At 40.2% G+C, this 15378-nt stretch overlaps 1 protein-coding gene across 10 annotated transcripts in view; it reads right to left on the reverse strand.

Moving 5' to 3' along the window:
* The window catches only part of Syt14 (synaptotagmin 14), a 152269-nt gene extending 137442 nt beyond the window's left edge, over positions 1 to 14827 (reverse strand). For 6 of the 10 annotated variants that reach the window (NM_001430828.1, NM_001430827.1, NM_001430826.1 and 3 more), the window contains exons 1-2: positions 14603 to 14827; positions 5649 to 5696 (exon numbers count right to left, since the gene is read on the reverse strand). In NM_001430828.1, the coding sequence (NP_001417757.1) occupies positions 5649 to 5696; positions 14603 to 14615 (61 nt within the window). In that variant the 5' untranslated portion in view covers positions 14616 to 14827. Of the gene's footprint in view, positions 1 to 1289; positions 1490 to 5648; positions 5697 to 14602 lie in introns of those variants that run through there. The other 4 variants (XM_087581646.1, XM_087581645.1, XM_087581648.1 and 1 more) reach the window with 2 other exon arrangements.
* Between the last annotated feature and the right edge of the window lie 551 nt (positions 14828 to 15378).

Here is a 15378-nt window from a genome sequence, read left to right on the forward strand (position 1 = left end):
CTGCTATCCCAATCTACATTCAGATGAGAACCGTGTCGTAGAAGCAGCCAGCCAACATGCTGAGTTCACCCAGCTAAGAAGAAGCAAAAAGCATTATGGAAACCCATTCCAAAGCCACTCATGAAATCACCTCCCACAGCCAAGGCACAGATGTCTAAACATTTAAAAATCAAAGGAACAGAAGAGAAACCTTAGGATATGAAAGCGGGCAGGAAAAAAAAAGACGGCTAACAGACTTAATTTTGTTTCTCAGTTTGGATTTCCTGTAGCTACGGACCTAACACAAACTAACCCTCATAAGGCTCCTGACAAAGGGAACGCTTTCAGATGAAATTAAATCACCACTTCAGTTGTGGCTCACGGAACATATTATACCTTGTTTACTCTGTCAAAACCTCAAGACATAAAAACTATTATAAGCAATAGAGAAGAAATATTTCTATAAGAAAATATGCTTTTGTTAAAGTCATTGACAAATTAAATTATCCCTAATGCAACCATTAATTGTCTTTTTAAATTAAATTCACTAAGGCAATCAACTACTGTCTTCACAGTCAGACTGTACACTAACGTGCTTTCATTTCCAGGTGAGTTACAGGCACGTCTGCACTGGGCCATCTCTGCCTTCGACACTACTCAACTTAAGAGTGACCTCTACTGGCATTCTGGCTCACCCCCAATTTCCCATAATTTCCAGATTTTGATATCCAAATGCCTTTCTGACATCATCATTCAAAGTTTAGTGAGCACCTATTAGTCAACATGTCCAGAATGTAACAAGTGACTTCTGTACCCCACTAACATCATTCTATTCTACTGTTTTCACAGCAATTACAGATATTTTGAATTTGTTTATTGTCTATATCCGTTAGTCCAAGCATTATAAGCCACAGGTGAGAGCATTTGTCATTTATTAACCACAAAGTTCCCAGCACTCAGAACAGTGCCCACAATCACACAAATGGTAAAATATTAAATACACACACACACACACACACACACACACACACACGCACACTGAACTTGGTAGGAAATGCCTATAAACCTAACGCTATGGAGGTGGAAACAAGCAAAATCGCCAGGGCATGCTGCCCAGCCAGCTTAGACAAATCAGCAAGCTCCATGTTCAGTAAGAAATCTTGTTTCAAAGAGTAAAGCAGAGGGTAATACCAGAAAATACTTAACATGGACCTCTGACCTCCACAATTACCTGCACACACATGTGCACACAGAATACACAAGAGAGGAGAGAGGATGGATAGAGAAAGAAAAAGAAAGCCCAAACTTACAATAGAGTCTTACTGTAAGAGGGATAGAAGGGCTCACATTTTGCACGTATAGCAGCAGACAGCATTACTAAACAGCCTTTGTCTTCATTTCTCAGCCTCCTGTGTTTATCCCACCTCAGAATAGGGTGGAGCTGAGGTGTTCTCTGCACTTGGGATAAAGCAGAGAGAACACCACACAGCTCACAGCTACACTACAAAATAGACGCACTTTGTCTTTGGTGTCTATAAATAGCCTGCCCTTGGCATCTCAGACCTGCCTATTCTGGACACTGTCCTAGATTGTCCCATGCTTCTCGCCACCCTCCCATCCTCGTCTATAACATGCCTTTTGTTCTAGGTCTCACGCTCAGGTCCATAATTCTCATTTCCCACAATGGAAGCAAAATAATCTGATACACTATGGTGATATGTTTAGATAACAAGGCTAGAAGACCTTTCTCATTCAATATATTTCAAAGATTATATAGACCCCAATTTAGTAAGTATTAAAGGATGAGAAGCTATAGAGCAGTAGGCAGACATTTCTGAAGCAGTAGGTTCTTCTGGTATCTTTCAGATCACTGATATACTTTGTAAACAAAGCTCAGACACTGCATTCTCCTAAGAAAAATGAAAATCCAAATGACACTGAACTGTATTTTCCTAACACTAGATTAACAGAGGCAATAAGAACAAAAATATCTAAAAGACAATGTTGACATTCATGTATTTCTGGTGGGAATGCAAAAGGGTATTGTATGGCTAATGTTCATTGACAACTAGGAATCACTTAGGATGTAAGACTCCAGACACAATTTGAGGATTATTTGCTTTAGTTTATTTTGAGGTTAAAAATAGTTTATTATAGATTGATGGGTGGGAACTTAAGAGAAAGCAAGCAAACAGGCTCCTTTGTGACAGGAATGGATCCGAGAGGTAGGGTACCCGGATTATTTCAGTCAGCCTCTGGACAGATCTGTAAGAGATTAGGTTAACTAATGTAAAAGGACCCACACTGATATTGGACATCATTTCCCAAACTTAGGTCCTGGACTGCATAAGAAGGAGAAAGCCAGCTGGCACATTAGTCATCTCCTGCTTTCTGATAGCACATGCACTGTAACCAGATGTTTCAAGCTCCTGCCTCCATGACTTCCCAGCCACAATGGACTATACATGGAACTGTGAATCAGAATTAGCCCTTTTCCCCTCAAGCTGCTTTCTCAAGACTATTTTATCACCATAACAAAAATAAAACAAGTATGATATTCAAGGCAAGAAATTTTGCAATTTCTTTTTTTTTTTTTGTTTTTGTTTTTTGGTTCTTTTTTTCGGAGCTGGGGACCGAACCCAGGGCCTTGCGCTTCCTAGGCAAGCGCTCTACCACTGAGCTAAATCCCCAACCCCTGCAATTTCTAACATGTATACAATCAAGACCTTTTCATCTTAAAAGCTGTATTCCTCTTCAGAGTGTCCCTACTCGTGGGTCTCCAGGAGTAAGTTCTCACATACATTTGAATGCAGATACTTAATACCTCTGAGCTGATAATGTGTAGAAAACACTCTGGACTTGAAATCTGCTTTGTGGACCACGTAAGGCACCTTGATTTTTCCCCAAATACAATGGAAATCCACAGAATTCTACATATCATAGTGATATGGCTAATTTACACTTTTAAAAATAACTAATGCTTACTATAAGAAGGTAAGCATTTAAGTAAGAAAAAACTCAAAAACTAGTGTTCTAAACAAAAGGAAATATTCAAGGTTTCAATGACAGCATTAAAACAGAGAAAAAAGATGGATTCAAAATACACTACAAGGACAACTGACAACTACATATTATAAGTAGGAGAGAGGAGACTAATAGAAATATAGGATGATTCTTAAGTTCCTTTCAGCAACTAGGTGAACAGGGATACTTATTAGCCGAGTCAAATCGGCTCACTGGAAGGTGAAGATCACTTAAGAAATTACAACATGTCTTTAAGATGAATCAGTCTAGTATTCTACAAGCATTCAAATACAAAGACTGAGATGGGAGATAAAAGAGCAAGGACTTAAAGGCCATCCACACTGGCTTTATTCAAGGAACATTCGAAACAGGAAAACTAGATAAAAACCAATAGAAGGGAAAGGTGGTGAGGTCAATCAGTCACGGGCTACACACCCTCAGATACTCTATTCTGCAGACAGACAGAGTAGCCAGCAAAAGACAGAATGCACACATGAGAAGAAAACTCAGGGTTGAGCAGGGCATGGTGGCACATTCCTAAATCCCAGCACTAAAAGGTGGAGGTAGAAATTTTAGAAATTTAAGGGCAACACCAGACATCCAGTAAGCTGAAGGCCAGTGTGGGATATATAGCACCTGCCACAAAAAACAAAAGGTGAGGGTTGATTTCGTAAGAATAACTGGCACTAATTACAATGCTTCTCCTTTATATAACCTGCATATGTTTATGTAAGTCTACCTTAAAATAAAGAATTGTTAGCCTTCAGTCTTAAATGTTTAAACAGTTATGACAGATTTAGAATAGGGTACTATTGAATGCGAGGAAATCGATATAGATCTAAATATTTTTCAAGAAGTAACTACAGTGTGAATAATTGTTTTAAATGTTCACTGAGCTAAGAATGTACCTCAGCAGTAGGGTGCTTGCTTAACATACATGAAGCCATAGGTTCAATCCCCGGCAATCCATAAAATCAGGCATAGCACCAACACACACCTGTAATCCTAACTCCTGGCCAGTGGAGGTAGATCAGGAGTTCAGAATCCTCTTTCACTACATAGTACGTTCAAGGCCACCCTGAGCTACCTGAGACCTTTTTCAAAGTAAATAAGCACAGAATGAAGACTGCACAGAACAAAGAGAAGGGGAAGGCTAGTTTTATACAGAGGGACGTGAGCAAGACTCTACACACTATCCTAGCTAAGAGGAAAACCATTTAGCAAGTTAAGCGGTCTGTTAAGATCACCAGCTATCCTGATAGCCTTTCCCTAGTGTTCCTACAGGGCCCGCTATGCTCCACTCACTTCCTCCTGGCTGTCTCTAGTCTTGTCTTCAATCCTTCTTTATCTGACTACTGCTTCAGCTGCTTTTGATGCCAACTGAATTGCTTCTTAGCCTTTGGGCTATGATCAAGTGTGATTCCAAATGATCTGTATAGCATCTTTTGCTGCCCCATCAAATAAGAAGGTTTCAAATTTTTTAATGGGATAACATCCATAAAATTAATTAAAACTCTCAATAGGATCACGATAATTTAATACACAAAAATAAAATATAACCCAAGAATAAAACTATTTACATAAAAATGTACAATTTTGCTCTTCCAATTTTTAGGAAGATGCACAAGTCAAAAAAAAGAAAAAAGAAAAAAGAAAACAAAACTGACTTCAGTTTCTGCCTTTCCAGTACCAGAGGAAAGACACAATAACCTACATGTTAATAAGGAAGACTGTCTTTAAATGACAGCAACATAGGCAGTTAGCAATAACCACATCACTGATAATCACATGTATTCACTCAAGAAGGTTTTTAAAAAAAACTGTTTTCAATTCCAAAGCAGCTAAGGATTTTCCAGAGCTGTCAAGAGTGAAACTGACTGACATTTCGTTGGCATGTCAGTCATGTCATGTGTCGCAGACACTGTTCCAACCTCCTCAAGGTGAAAGGTCAGGATGGGCTTTGGGCTTCTGGACAAACTCAGGAGGGCCAGCTCAGTTAAAGAAAGGAAAGAAATGCTCCTTGCGGAGAAGCAGGCAGGAGTGGTCAGAAAATGAGGGAGGGCTCAGATCTGTGATTGTTCCTAATGAACTGGGATACCCCAAGGTTTCCTACAACCTAGAGAACACCTGGCTCCTTGCTTCCCACCTAACCCCTGGACCACCTTGTTGAGCTGCCTCATTACCAGGAGGCTCGTTCTAAGGAAGCACAGGCAGTTGTTGGTGTCATGGGGTTGTGTGATCTTTGTAAATATTCCCAGTTTCAATTTTAGCCAATTGCTCATATCTCCCTGATGGGGTACAGTAACAGAACAGAAGCCAATTATAGGACAAAAGTACCCAGAATCAAGATTCTGAAAGGGAACAGAAATCAAACCCTCTGTTCTCTGCCTACTCATACCAAAAAGTTTTTTTTTTTAAAGATAGAAACCAGACTTTATTAGTCCATCAAAATGAAATATGTAACCCTCAGTAGCTACATAATAAGCATCATGGATCCAAGGTATGCTCAAGTTTATAATATACAGATGAGAGCTAATATCTATTAAGTTATATGCCTTATATATCCAAATTATCATACTAAAATTTACTATATCCTAGGAAGTATTCATTTAGTATTTAAATATCCATGCAGAGGATTGACCTACCTTTTCTAATACAGATAAGTTCATGTACTCCACAGGTTCTCTCTCCACCTATTAAAAAAAAAAGTTTATTAGCAACTAAAAATGCAGAAAATGGCCTCAATTTGATTATTACAAAGAACCATGCTAAAAAGTCACCTAGTCACCTAGAAATGATCTTTTAAAAAGTTCCCTAATCATTTTCTTGAAGGTTAATGAAACTAAATAGAACAGACTGAATTTGCCTTAGTAATCCAGAAATGAAGGATTTATAATTTTTACAATAAAGATGCTTCCTTTATTCAGTAGACTAGTCCAGTTGGGAGGAGAGGAGAGAACTCCATCATCATTTCCTATGTGCTGCTTCGCTTCCTGTCACCTGGAAGGAAGCATAGTAAGGAGGGCCCACTGCGCTCCTGAGCCCTGACAAAGGCAGGTCAGTCACTTCGAACATCAGCTCTGTACGAGGATCAGTTATTATCATATAAGCTACAAAGGGAAGGGTGGCCCTTCCCCATCCTCGGCTACTCACTCTTACACAAATATGATAGACAACATGATAAAAACAATATTACAGCCCTGTGCCCCCCCCCCAAAAATCCTTACTTCTTTGGAAGATTTTTTTTTCCTAATCTCATTTTTCATTCCTCTACTTAGTGGTCAAGAAAACACAAATACAGTAAAGTGCACACGTCTATAAAGCCCTATGCAATCAGTTATCACAAGGCATGCAACTGAGTTACAGCAAACCAAGGCCAGACATGGCAGTTAGCCACCAACTCCGAATCTACTCATCTTCATAAGCAGTGCCAAATCCACGAAGATGAACTCTCCTGAGTTCTGACAGTAAGGCCTCTTCATCTGCCTATAGCACACAGAAGGAATTGCTGAACACTTTTCAGACTTCCTATTTTGAGGACATTCGTGATTACTATTTGTACACTGTATCAATTATGATTCGTTCACTTTCACTGTTATACAAAATTCCACTGTGCTTAAATACACACAAATATGCACACTAGTCTGTGTACATTTATATACCCACAAACCTCAGTTCAGAAACATTTGGACTGCCTTGAGTTTAGGTTTGTATTAGTATCGCTATAGGCCTTTGTAAGTATGCCTCTTTAACACACGTGTGCATGACTCTCCCCTGGTTATAGACCAGGATTGTCGGGTATATCTGACAAGGTAATGACAAGTGCCGCAACTTTGTGGCACGCACATACAGTGCAATGGCATAGACTTCATAAAGATTACTTTGATATGTGCAACAGAAGAGTAAGTGGTGACAACAGTGATCTGAATGAAATATACCAGTGAATACATCTTTTTGTTTGACATTAGTCAAACAAGTGAGATTCACTCAATCTTAATGGACCATTTTCAAGATACTAGAAAAATCAAATGATAGCAATCACTTTATATTGAGGTCTATGGTATTTTCATAGGTTACTGGGACTATTTCTCCTATACGGTAATTAAACCACATTCTCTAGAGGTAACATTCATACCTAAGTTTGAGTTACGTACTTCACTCATGGAGCCAGACTGCACTTTCTAATATCTATTAAAAAGCAAGATTCTCTTGAGTTGAAGAGATGGCTCAGCAGGTAAAATTACACTCTGTTCTTGTAGAGGACCAAAGTTCAATTCCTGGGACCCATGTCATAAGTACCTTCAACTGCAATTCCAGGGGACCGGATGCCCCTCTTCTGGCCTTTGTGGACAAATACATTCAAATTCTCTCTGTGTGTCTCTGTCTCTGTCTCTGTCTGTCTCTGTCTGTCTCTCTGTCTCTCTGTCTCTCTGTCTCTCTCTCTCTCTCACACACACACACCTTACTCTCTCTCTCTCTCTCATTATTTTGAAATAAATAAATAAATAAAAATAATTCCTTACAACTAAACTCTCAGGCTGGAGAGATGGCTCAGTGGCTAAGAGCACTGACTGCTCTTCCAGAGGTCCTGAGTTCAAATCCCAGCCACCACATGGTGGCTCACAACCATCTGTAATGAGATTTGATGCCCTCTTCTGGTGTGTATGAAGATAGCTAGAGTGTAGTTATACATGATAAATAAATAAATCTTAAAAATAATAAACTCTCTCTATATTCTATATAAATTGGTTATTTTATTTAATGCCCCTAATCCCAACAGCAGTTTTCACAATGCTTAGTAGTAACAAAACAAAGAAACAAAAACCTTGTGGAATGACAAGAAAAACTATCTTTTAAAAATATAAATATATTGTTTTTTATATTTACTTATCTATTTACTGGGTATGTGTATTGTGTCCCTGGACATGCATTTTGCCACAGCGCACATATGAAAGTCAGAGGACAATGTGTGGAAGTGTGTGCTCTCATTCCACCATGTGGGTTCTGGAAATTGAACTCAGGTCGTTAGGCATGGCAGCAAGCACCCTTACCCAGTGAGCCACCTCTCACCTGCCCTTTGGTAAGTATTCATTTTACTTATATTAAAGAAAAGAACTTCAGTTTTAAAAGCTAGTTAAATAATTGCTACATCTTAAACTTAGTTAGCTGGTAACTTCCAGTCTGTCAAAGTACTTATTTTTAAAAATCACACAACTAACGTAAGAGACCAGAACTTGAAAACAAGCATAGCTAACTCATTATTTTATAGTACAAGCAAAGTAAAACTCTAGTGGTCAGTTTCTCAAGATTGTAGTTAGTGTTAAAAAATTCAAACACTGCACTTAATAATGAAAGTAATTAATAAGTTAAAATGAGCCAGATGGGGGTGGCACACACCTTTAATCCCAGAACTTGGGGGGCAGAGGTAGGTGGATCTCTATGAGTTTTGAGTCCAGCCTGGTGTACAGAGATAGTTCCAAGACAGCCAAGTTACACAAAGAAACCCTCTTTCAAAAAAAACAAAAGTTAAAATAAATTTTTTCACTTAAACAAAAAAATTAAGAAAATTATGAAATTGCTTTTGAGTGCTTTAAGATAGTTTAAATAAAGTCAACTTCATAGGAACTGTATTTGGAGGTGATATGAGCACTGGTCTTGAAATAATCATTTTAGCAGCATAAAATTAAGACACACAGAATGACACTTCAGTTTTCAGTATCAGTCACCTCAAGTCACCTTGTTCCATATAAGAACAAGACAAATACGGCACCGCCCTCTACAGTGGCAAACGTAAGAAAGATAAGGAAACAGGAGTGTGGGGCACACATGTTCTGTGAGTATATACCTCCATGTGTTTGCATAGAATGGATACACAATTGTGAGTGTGCCTAACACATAACTAGGATGTTTTTGAGACAGGGAAGAAAATCGTAGCATATTAATTTCCTCCATGTTTACAGAAATGCACCATCAAAGTACACGCAGGTGCCAAAGGTAGAATTAAACCCATGATTTAGTTCTTGTAAGAGTTCTTTTTAAAATTCGCTTTACTGGGTTCTGACCACTACATAAATCTTCTCTACATATAAGCTTCACTGATTTCATGGTGACACTGAAAAACTAAAGTCTTACATTTCATCTCATCTAGAAATTCTTTTCCCACATTTATCCATAACGTCACAGTCTTTAAGTTCTCCTGCAGATTCTGCTATTTACTAAATACAAGGAAAAACTTTAAATATTTCCTGTCTATGCTGCCAACTGCCCCAAATCATCATAACCTATTTAGACTCTAACTTTTAGATTAGTCCCTAATTTTAAAAGCAGTGTTATACGTGAACGTGCTTTCTGGATAGAGTCAGACTTTAATTCTAAAGTCAGCACCATCCGATACGGTCTCTGCAAATCTGTGTTTGTTAATACGGAAGGTAAGGGAAGAAAATGTAGTTATTATAAAGTAGCAATATTGATAACTCCAGGACAGAAAATAGTTTTCATGTTACATGGTCACTCTGCTAAATGGGAGTACATGCTGGAGGTAGATCAGTGGCAATTTTGAAAAGTTCCAAAACCAAGTCCACAACTGATAGGGAGAGGATGCCATAGCCCAGCGGGTGTGTCTGTGATAGTCATAAGAGGAAGAAGTGGATGTCTATGACTGAAATTCAATATTATGATGAGTTGTCCACAGTGAATACCAAAAAGCATAAGATTCAAAGAGAAAGTCAGAGTTTAGGCCTAGGAAACAGATAAGACTCCTGGGTGGTTTATTTCTCTTCCTTGGCTCCTGTTTTCATTGACTTTCAAAAGCCTGCTTGAGTAAATATTCCAAAATAAATGTTAGCTTCCTTGAGGACACACACTGTCCTTTACACTTTTTTCTCTTAAAAAAGAAAAGAAGAAGAAGGAGAAGAGGAAGAGGAGGAGGAGGAGGAAGAGGAGGAGGAGGAGGAAGAGGAGGGGGAAGAGGAAGAGGAGGAAGAGGAGGAGGAGGAGGAAGAGGAAGAGGAGGAAGAAGAGGAAGAAAAACTGTTACCCTCTTAAACTGGCATTGCTACTATACAATTACGTAAATATAGTAAAATTAAAACAATCTGAACAGTCAAGTCCTTTCTGCATTCAGCCACCTGCCTGAACTAGGGACCCATACTCACCATTGCCACGGCGTCACACAGAACAGCCATGTCTGTTTTTACAGCACTAGCTTGTGAGGCAAACCAGATGGCTTAAAGAACAAGGCACTCGAAATACAAGCCTGACAAGGTGAGTCCAGTCATTGGATTCTACAGTAGAAGGGAAGAACTCATACCCTTATGTCCTCTAGCCCCACAGGTATGCTCTTTCTCTCTCTCCCCCTCCTTTCCTCTATTCCACACACCCACACGCTAAATAAAAAAATATAGAAAAAAGAGCTTGCTCAACACAATATCTCATTTGACCCACATAAATCCCTGTACATTAAATTAAAAAATTTTCTAAGTATAAAATTTACCTTATAAAATTAAATTTACTGACAAGTTAATTCACACTTTCCTAGCCACTGAATTACTCTTTAAGTTTTAGGTTTGGTTAATGTTTTTGACTATTAGGAAGTTACTAGCACAAGATCAGTGAATCCCAATAAGCATGTGCTCACAAAAAGCACCACTTAATTGAATTTTCTAGTTAACTAAAAATAAAAATCTTTGTTTTGACTATGCCAGATCAATTTTTAAAAAACTGTAAATATGCACTACTGTATAAGATCACAATAAAAATAATTTATTGTTTCATTAATATTATCACATGATGAACTCAAAATACTATTTTGAATATGAAGTCTAGGTCCTAAAATCATGAAAATAAGAAATTATTCTGAATATATGTATGGATCTTGGAACTTTGTTTGTCTTAGAAGTTTGTTAGTAAATAAAAACTTGCTATATTGTTATTTCTTCCTTCTAAAAGTAATAAATCAAAGATTCCAATTTATTAGATGTAACTTAAATATTACTCTGTGTTTGGGGGTGCATAATCTCAAAACTGTGAACTGGGGAGATAAAACTAAAAAAATTCCTTTCTTAAGTGTATGAGCAGAAATATAAACACTAAACAAAATATTTGGGATGTAGATAAAAAAACTTAGTGAACTATAAAATTAAGTTAATATCCAGATTTCTAACTTGAATATCCAGCTAATATTAAATGCCACTCAACCAGTGAATTTGCACAAAATAGGGTAGTATGGGAAGTACGAAGGACAGACTTGTGGGCTAGGAGACAACTCAAGATCATTCTAAATGCTGTAGGGCGTGCATTTGGATTGCCACTGTACCTCCAAGAGAAGAGATCTACCTACTACTTAAAAATGGAAGTGAGGCTAGGAGGTGGTGGCCCAAGCTTTTGATCCCAGCACTCAGGAGACAGGAACAAGTGGATTTCTGTGAGTTCGAGGACAATCTGGTCTACAAAAATGAGTCGCAGGGCTATGAAAGAAAGAAAGAAAGAAAGAAAGAAAGAAAGAAAGAAAGAAAGAAAGAAAGAAAGAAAGAAAGAAAGAAAGAAAGAAAGGAAGGAAGGAAGGAAGGAAGGAAGGAAGGAAGGAAGAGAAAGAGAGAAAGAGAGAAAGAGAGAAAGAAAGAAGGGAGGGAGGGAGGGAGGGAGGGAGAAGAGGAGGAAGAATTTGGGATTATAAAAGTTTTATACAGAGGAGGAAATCAGAGTAACTGTTGGCACTAAACTCAAGGCTAAGTCACTGAACAGAGCTATTAAAAGCAAGCCTAACTGCCACAAAGACCAATTCTCAATCCACAACCCAATTAGTTATGCAAAGGACTGCAGACACATCTACAGAGTGAGTAATCCAGTAAAACAGTTTATAGGTTTTGGTTGAATATAATCTCATTTGAACCCAAAGGAAGTTACAGAAAAAGGTCATTCTAATATTGAGCTACATTTATAGAATTTTGCACAAGTAAAATAAGGTTATAACAGCTTCAATACACAAGTGGAATAAGGTTGTCCATCACTATATTTCAAGTTTGAAAGCAAAGGAGCATACAGTTCTTGTCTTCAACGGGAAGAGATGTTACACACACACACACACACACACACACACACACACACACAAAAGAGTGTATTTTAATTATTGCTTCAGAAAGCAAAACGAGAATGGGGTTAGAACAAAGTTGCTGAATAGCAGACTTCATAATACAAACCTTCAGGCCAAACACAAATGTTATGACCTTAAGGGTATAACATTTATTATCTCAAAATTAATTTTGAAGTCATCACCATTGAATGTTTTTATACAAAAAAGCATACAAAGGAAGTCTATTTCTTGGTATATACACTATACTGCAACCTAAATTATCTGTCCCACCAGAACATAAATTCTAACAGAGAGGATTCCAGAAAGTCTATTCAGAACACTGTCTATACCTGGTATACAACAAATGTTCACTGAGTTAACAGGTGAATGAACTGTATATTTTAAGAACCACTTCATAAGGAAAATGTTGAATGAAACACACTCAGTATTCCTAAACTTCTAATTTGATCTTAAGACAAAGTCTTTATTCCTAGCTGTGTCTGCAGTCCTTTGTATAAGTAAGCCTTATTGTGAATTGAAGAGTGGATGTTTGTGGCAGTTAGGCATACTATTAAAAGCTGGATTCAGGGGCTTTACTACCTTTGAGTCTAATACTAAGTTACTTTGACTTCCTCCTCTGTATAAAACATGTACCTTACAATAAATTATTTCTACTAAGTAACTACGTCATCCTTTATCAGTTAGAGGTATGACTACCAAGCAGGTCTTCAAAGAAACATTGGCTTATGGTATTACCATACTGAGTAATTAAGAGTCTACTCAAAGGTGAGGAAATTAGGGATGGTATGTACAAAGAGAATCTATTTTCATAAGTGTTAAGAAGCATAGTTAGAATGACTTAACTTGATATCTTTACTTGAAATGTACTAACTATAGTTTCCTTGGCAAACTAGAGAAGGCCTAAATGTTGATATTTGTATCTTACAAATCTTAAACAAATCCATGGGTATAAGAATAAGTTGGAGGTGGGGGGGCATATAGCTCAGTAGTACTTCCTGGCATGTACCATGCTATCAATCCCCAGCACCAAAAATAAAACACAACGAAACAAAAAGCATACAAAGAATCTATAGAAAATCCCATTATTTAAAGACACAAAACACAGAGCAAAATGCTTCAACATAGAGAGCATAGATAAAAACTGGACAATAAGAAATTACAAGTTATAAGGTCATACTTGAATCCTATCTGGGCTAATCCTTCATGTTCTGCATAAAATTTTATTTGCATGGCTCCACAAAGTTGTTAACAAAATAAAGCATCCTATGTCAATCAGTGAGTTTCGCTCCCTGATTCCAGCTCTAATAAACAGTACTGGGAAGGAGAGGGATTGAAGATGCTGTTCTGAACATCAAAGATTACGGGTAGATTCTATTCTCCATAGTCTTAGAAAAAGGAGGTGTTTGAGATCACATCAGCGTGTCCCATACTTACTATCTAAAATGAAGTAAACATGAAACACACAGCTAAGTTAATTCTGGAGTTAGCTGGCTGGATCCTAAAGAAGCCCCCAGGCGTTGTATACTACCAGAGACCAGTCACCTAAGGGAATTACTGTGCGGGGGGGGGGGGGGGGGGCACAAAACAAAGGTAGGCAAGTAAATGATTCAGCTACAGGTACCCTGTACTGGCCACACAGGGAAGTTTTGGAAATTACCTATTTTTGCACTGAGCTCATCTAAGATGGGAAACAAGATGCTGTGAGCATCACACCTGTGTGATACTAAGTGCACTATGTCCTCCTTAAAAGCAAGGCAAATTATCCTCCACTCCAGCCCCATGTTCTCAGAATAAGAGGCAAACACACATTGGCACCACTTACCTTATCCAATTCGAATTAAGCTACTTGTGAAACATTTCTGTTGCCAATCTTCTGAGCGCGTTTGTCAAAAATAGGCATTAACCTCTCCCCGGAGAAAAGCAATTTTGAGGGTCAGATGAGAGGATTAACCTCAAGAAGATGTCCTCGTCCCCTATACCCGTCAACGGAAGGGAATAATAGCGTGGATATCATCGGCCCAGGGAGCCGGGCAGAAGCAGCAGGCTGAGAGGGTCCGTCCGTCCCACGCCGACCACAAGGGCAGCCTCCCGCCGCCTAACAGCACCGTGCTGCTCAATACCTCAGAGCCTCATTCACCTCCGCGTCTCAGTACCTCAGCGCCTTAGTACCTGAGCATCTCACTTAGTACCTGAGTCTCCTCTGTGCCTCAGAACCTCAGCGCCTCATTCGCCAGAGACTCAGCGACTTGGCGTCTAAGTACCTCAGCTCCTTAGTACCTGAGCATCTCACTCAGTACCTCAGCGCCTTAGTACCTGAGCATCTCACTCAGTACCTCAGCGCCCATAGCGCGTAGGCCAGAACTCTCAAGAGGGCCGCACGCCGCGCCTAGGCCGGTGTCCCGCATCAGCTCTCCTCACAGTCCGGACCAGCAACCCGCACCTCGGCCTCCTGGGCCCTGCGCTCACCCACGGGGCGTCTTCTCCGCGCATCACTTGGCTTCCACTTACCTTCGATCGCCATGATGCGCTCGCCATGGACCGCACCAACCACACAGGGAGCGCGGGGGAAAGAGCAGGAGCTAGTGCCTAGGCCTCTGGCGAGAGGGGCGGGAACGCCCCGGGACCGGGCGCTGGGCCTCCAGGAGCCGGGGCGGGGCGGCGGGGTGGGGTCGGAGCTCTGGAGCAAGCGGCGCAGGAAGCGGAACCTTCCACAGGCTCGCACCGTCGGCACGTGACACCGCCCCGCCCCCGTCCCCTCTAGGCCCCGCCCCTCGCAACAACTACAGCTTGGCCCACAACCTAGACTTAACCCATTGCCACCTACCTCCACAGGCCCCGCCCCCAAAAGACCCACAACCCCGCCTAGCACCCGGACCCAACCCCTCCTGCCTCGCGCAGACCACGCCCCCATCTGTCCCGCGGGCCCCCCCGCCCCAGCTCCTGCAGGGTCTCCGGCGGGCATTCCGAACAGGTGCTCCAGAGAGCAGCAAGCTGCCTCAGCATCCAACCTCCATCCGGCTTCAAGAGCGGCTGGACAGGCGGTCAGGACCACGGACAGGTCTCTGCACTGGGTAGGTGCCACACTCCCTCTCAGTGAAGGATCTATTCAGTTCGGTTTGGTTTGCCTGAGTACTCACCTCAGATGGCACAGCAAACCAGAAAGAGGGATCCTGAGGACGGTCTCTGTCTCTCCCTTCCTCCCCCTCTCTCTTCAGCTTCAATTCGGATGAGATTCAACTCCACAGGAGATTGGTACCCCCTTGGAAGTACAAGTTTCCATTTGT

Source organism: Rattus norvegicus, chromosome 13, assembly GCF_021556685.1.
Source record: "Rattus norvegicus strain SHRSP/BbbUtx chromosome 13, alternate assembly SHRSP_T2T, whole genome shotgun sequence".
NCBI lineage: Eukaryota > Metazoa > Chordata > Mammalia > Rodentia > Muridae > Rattus > Rattus norvegicus.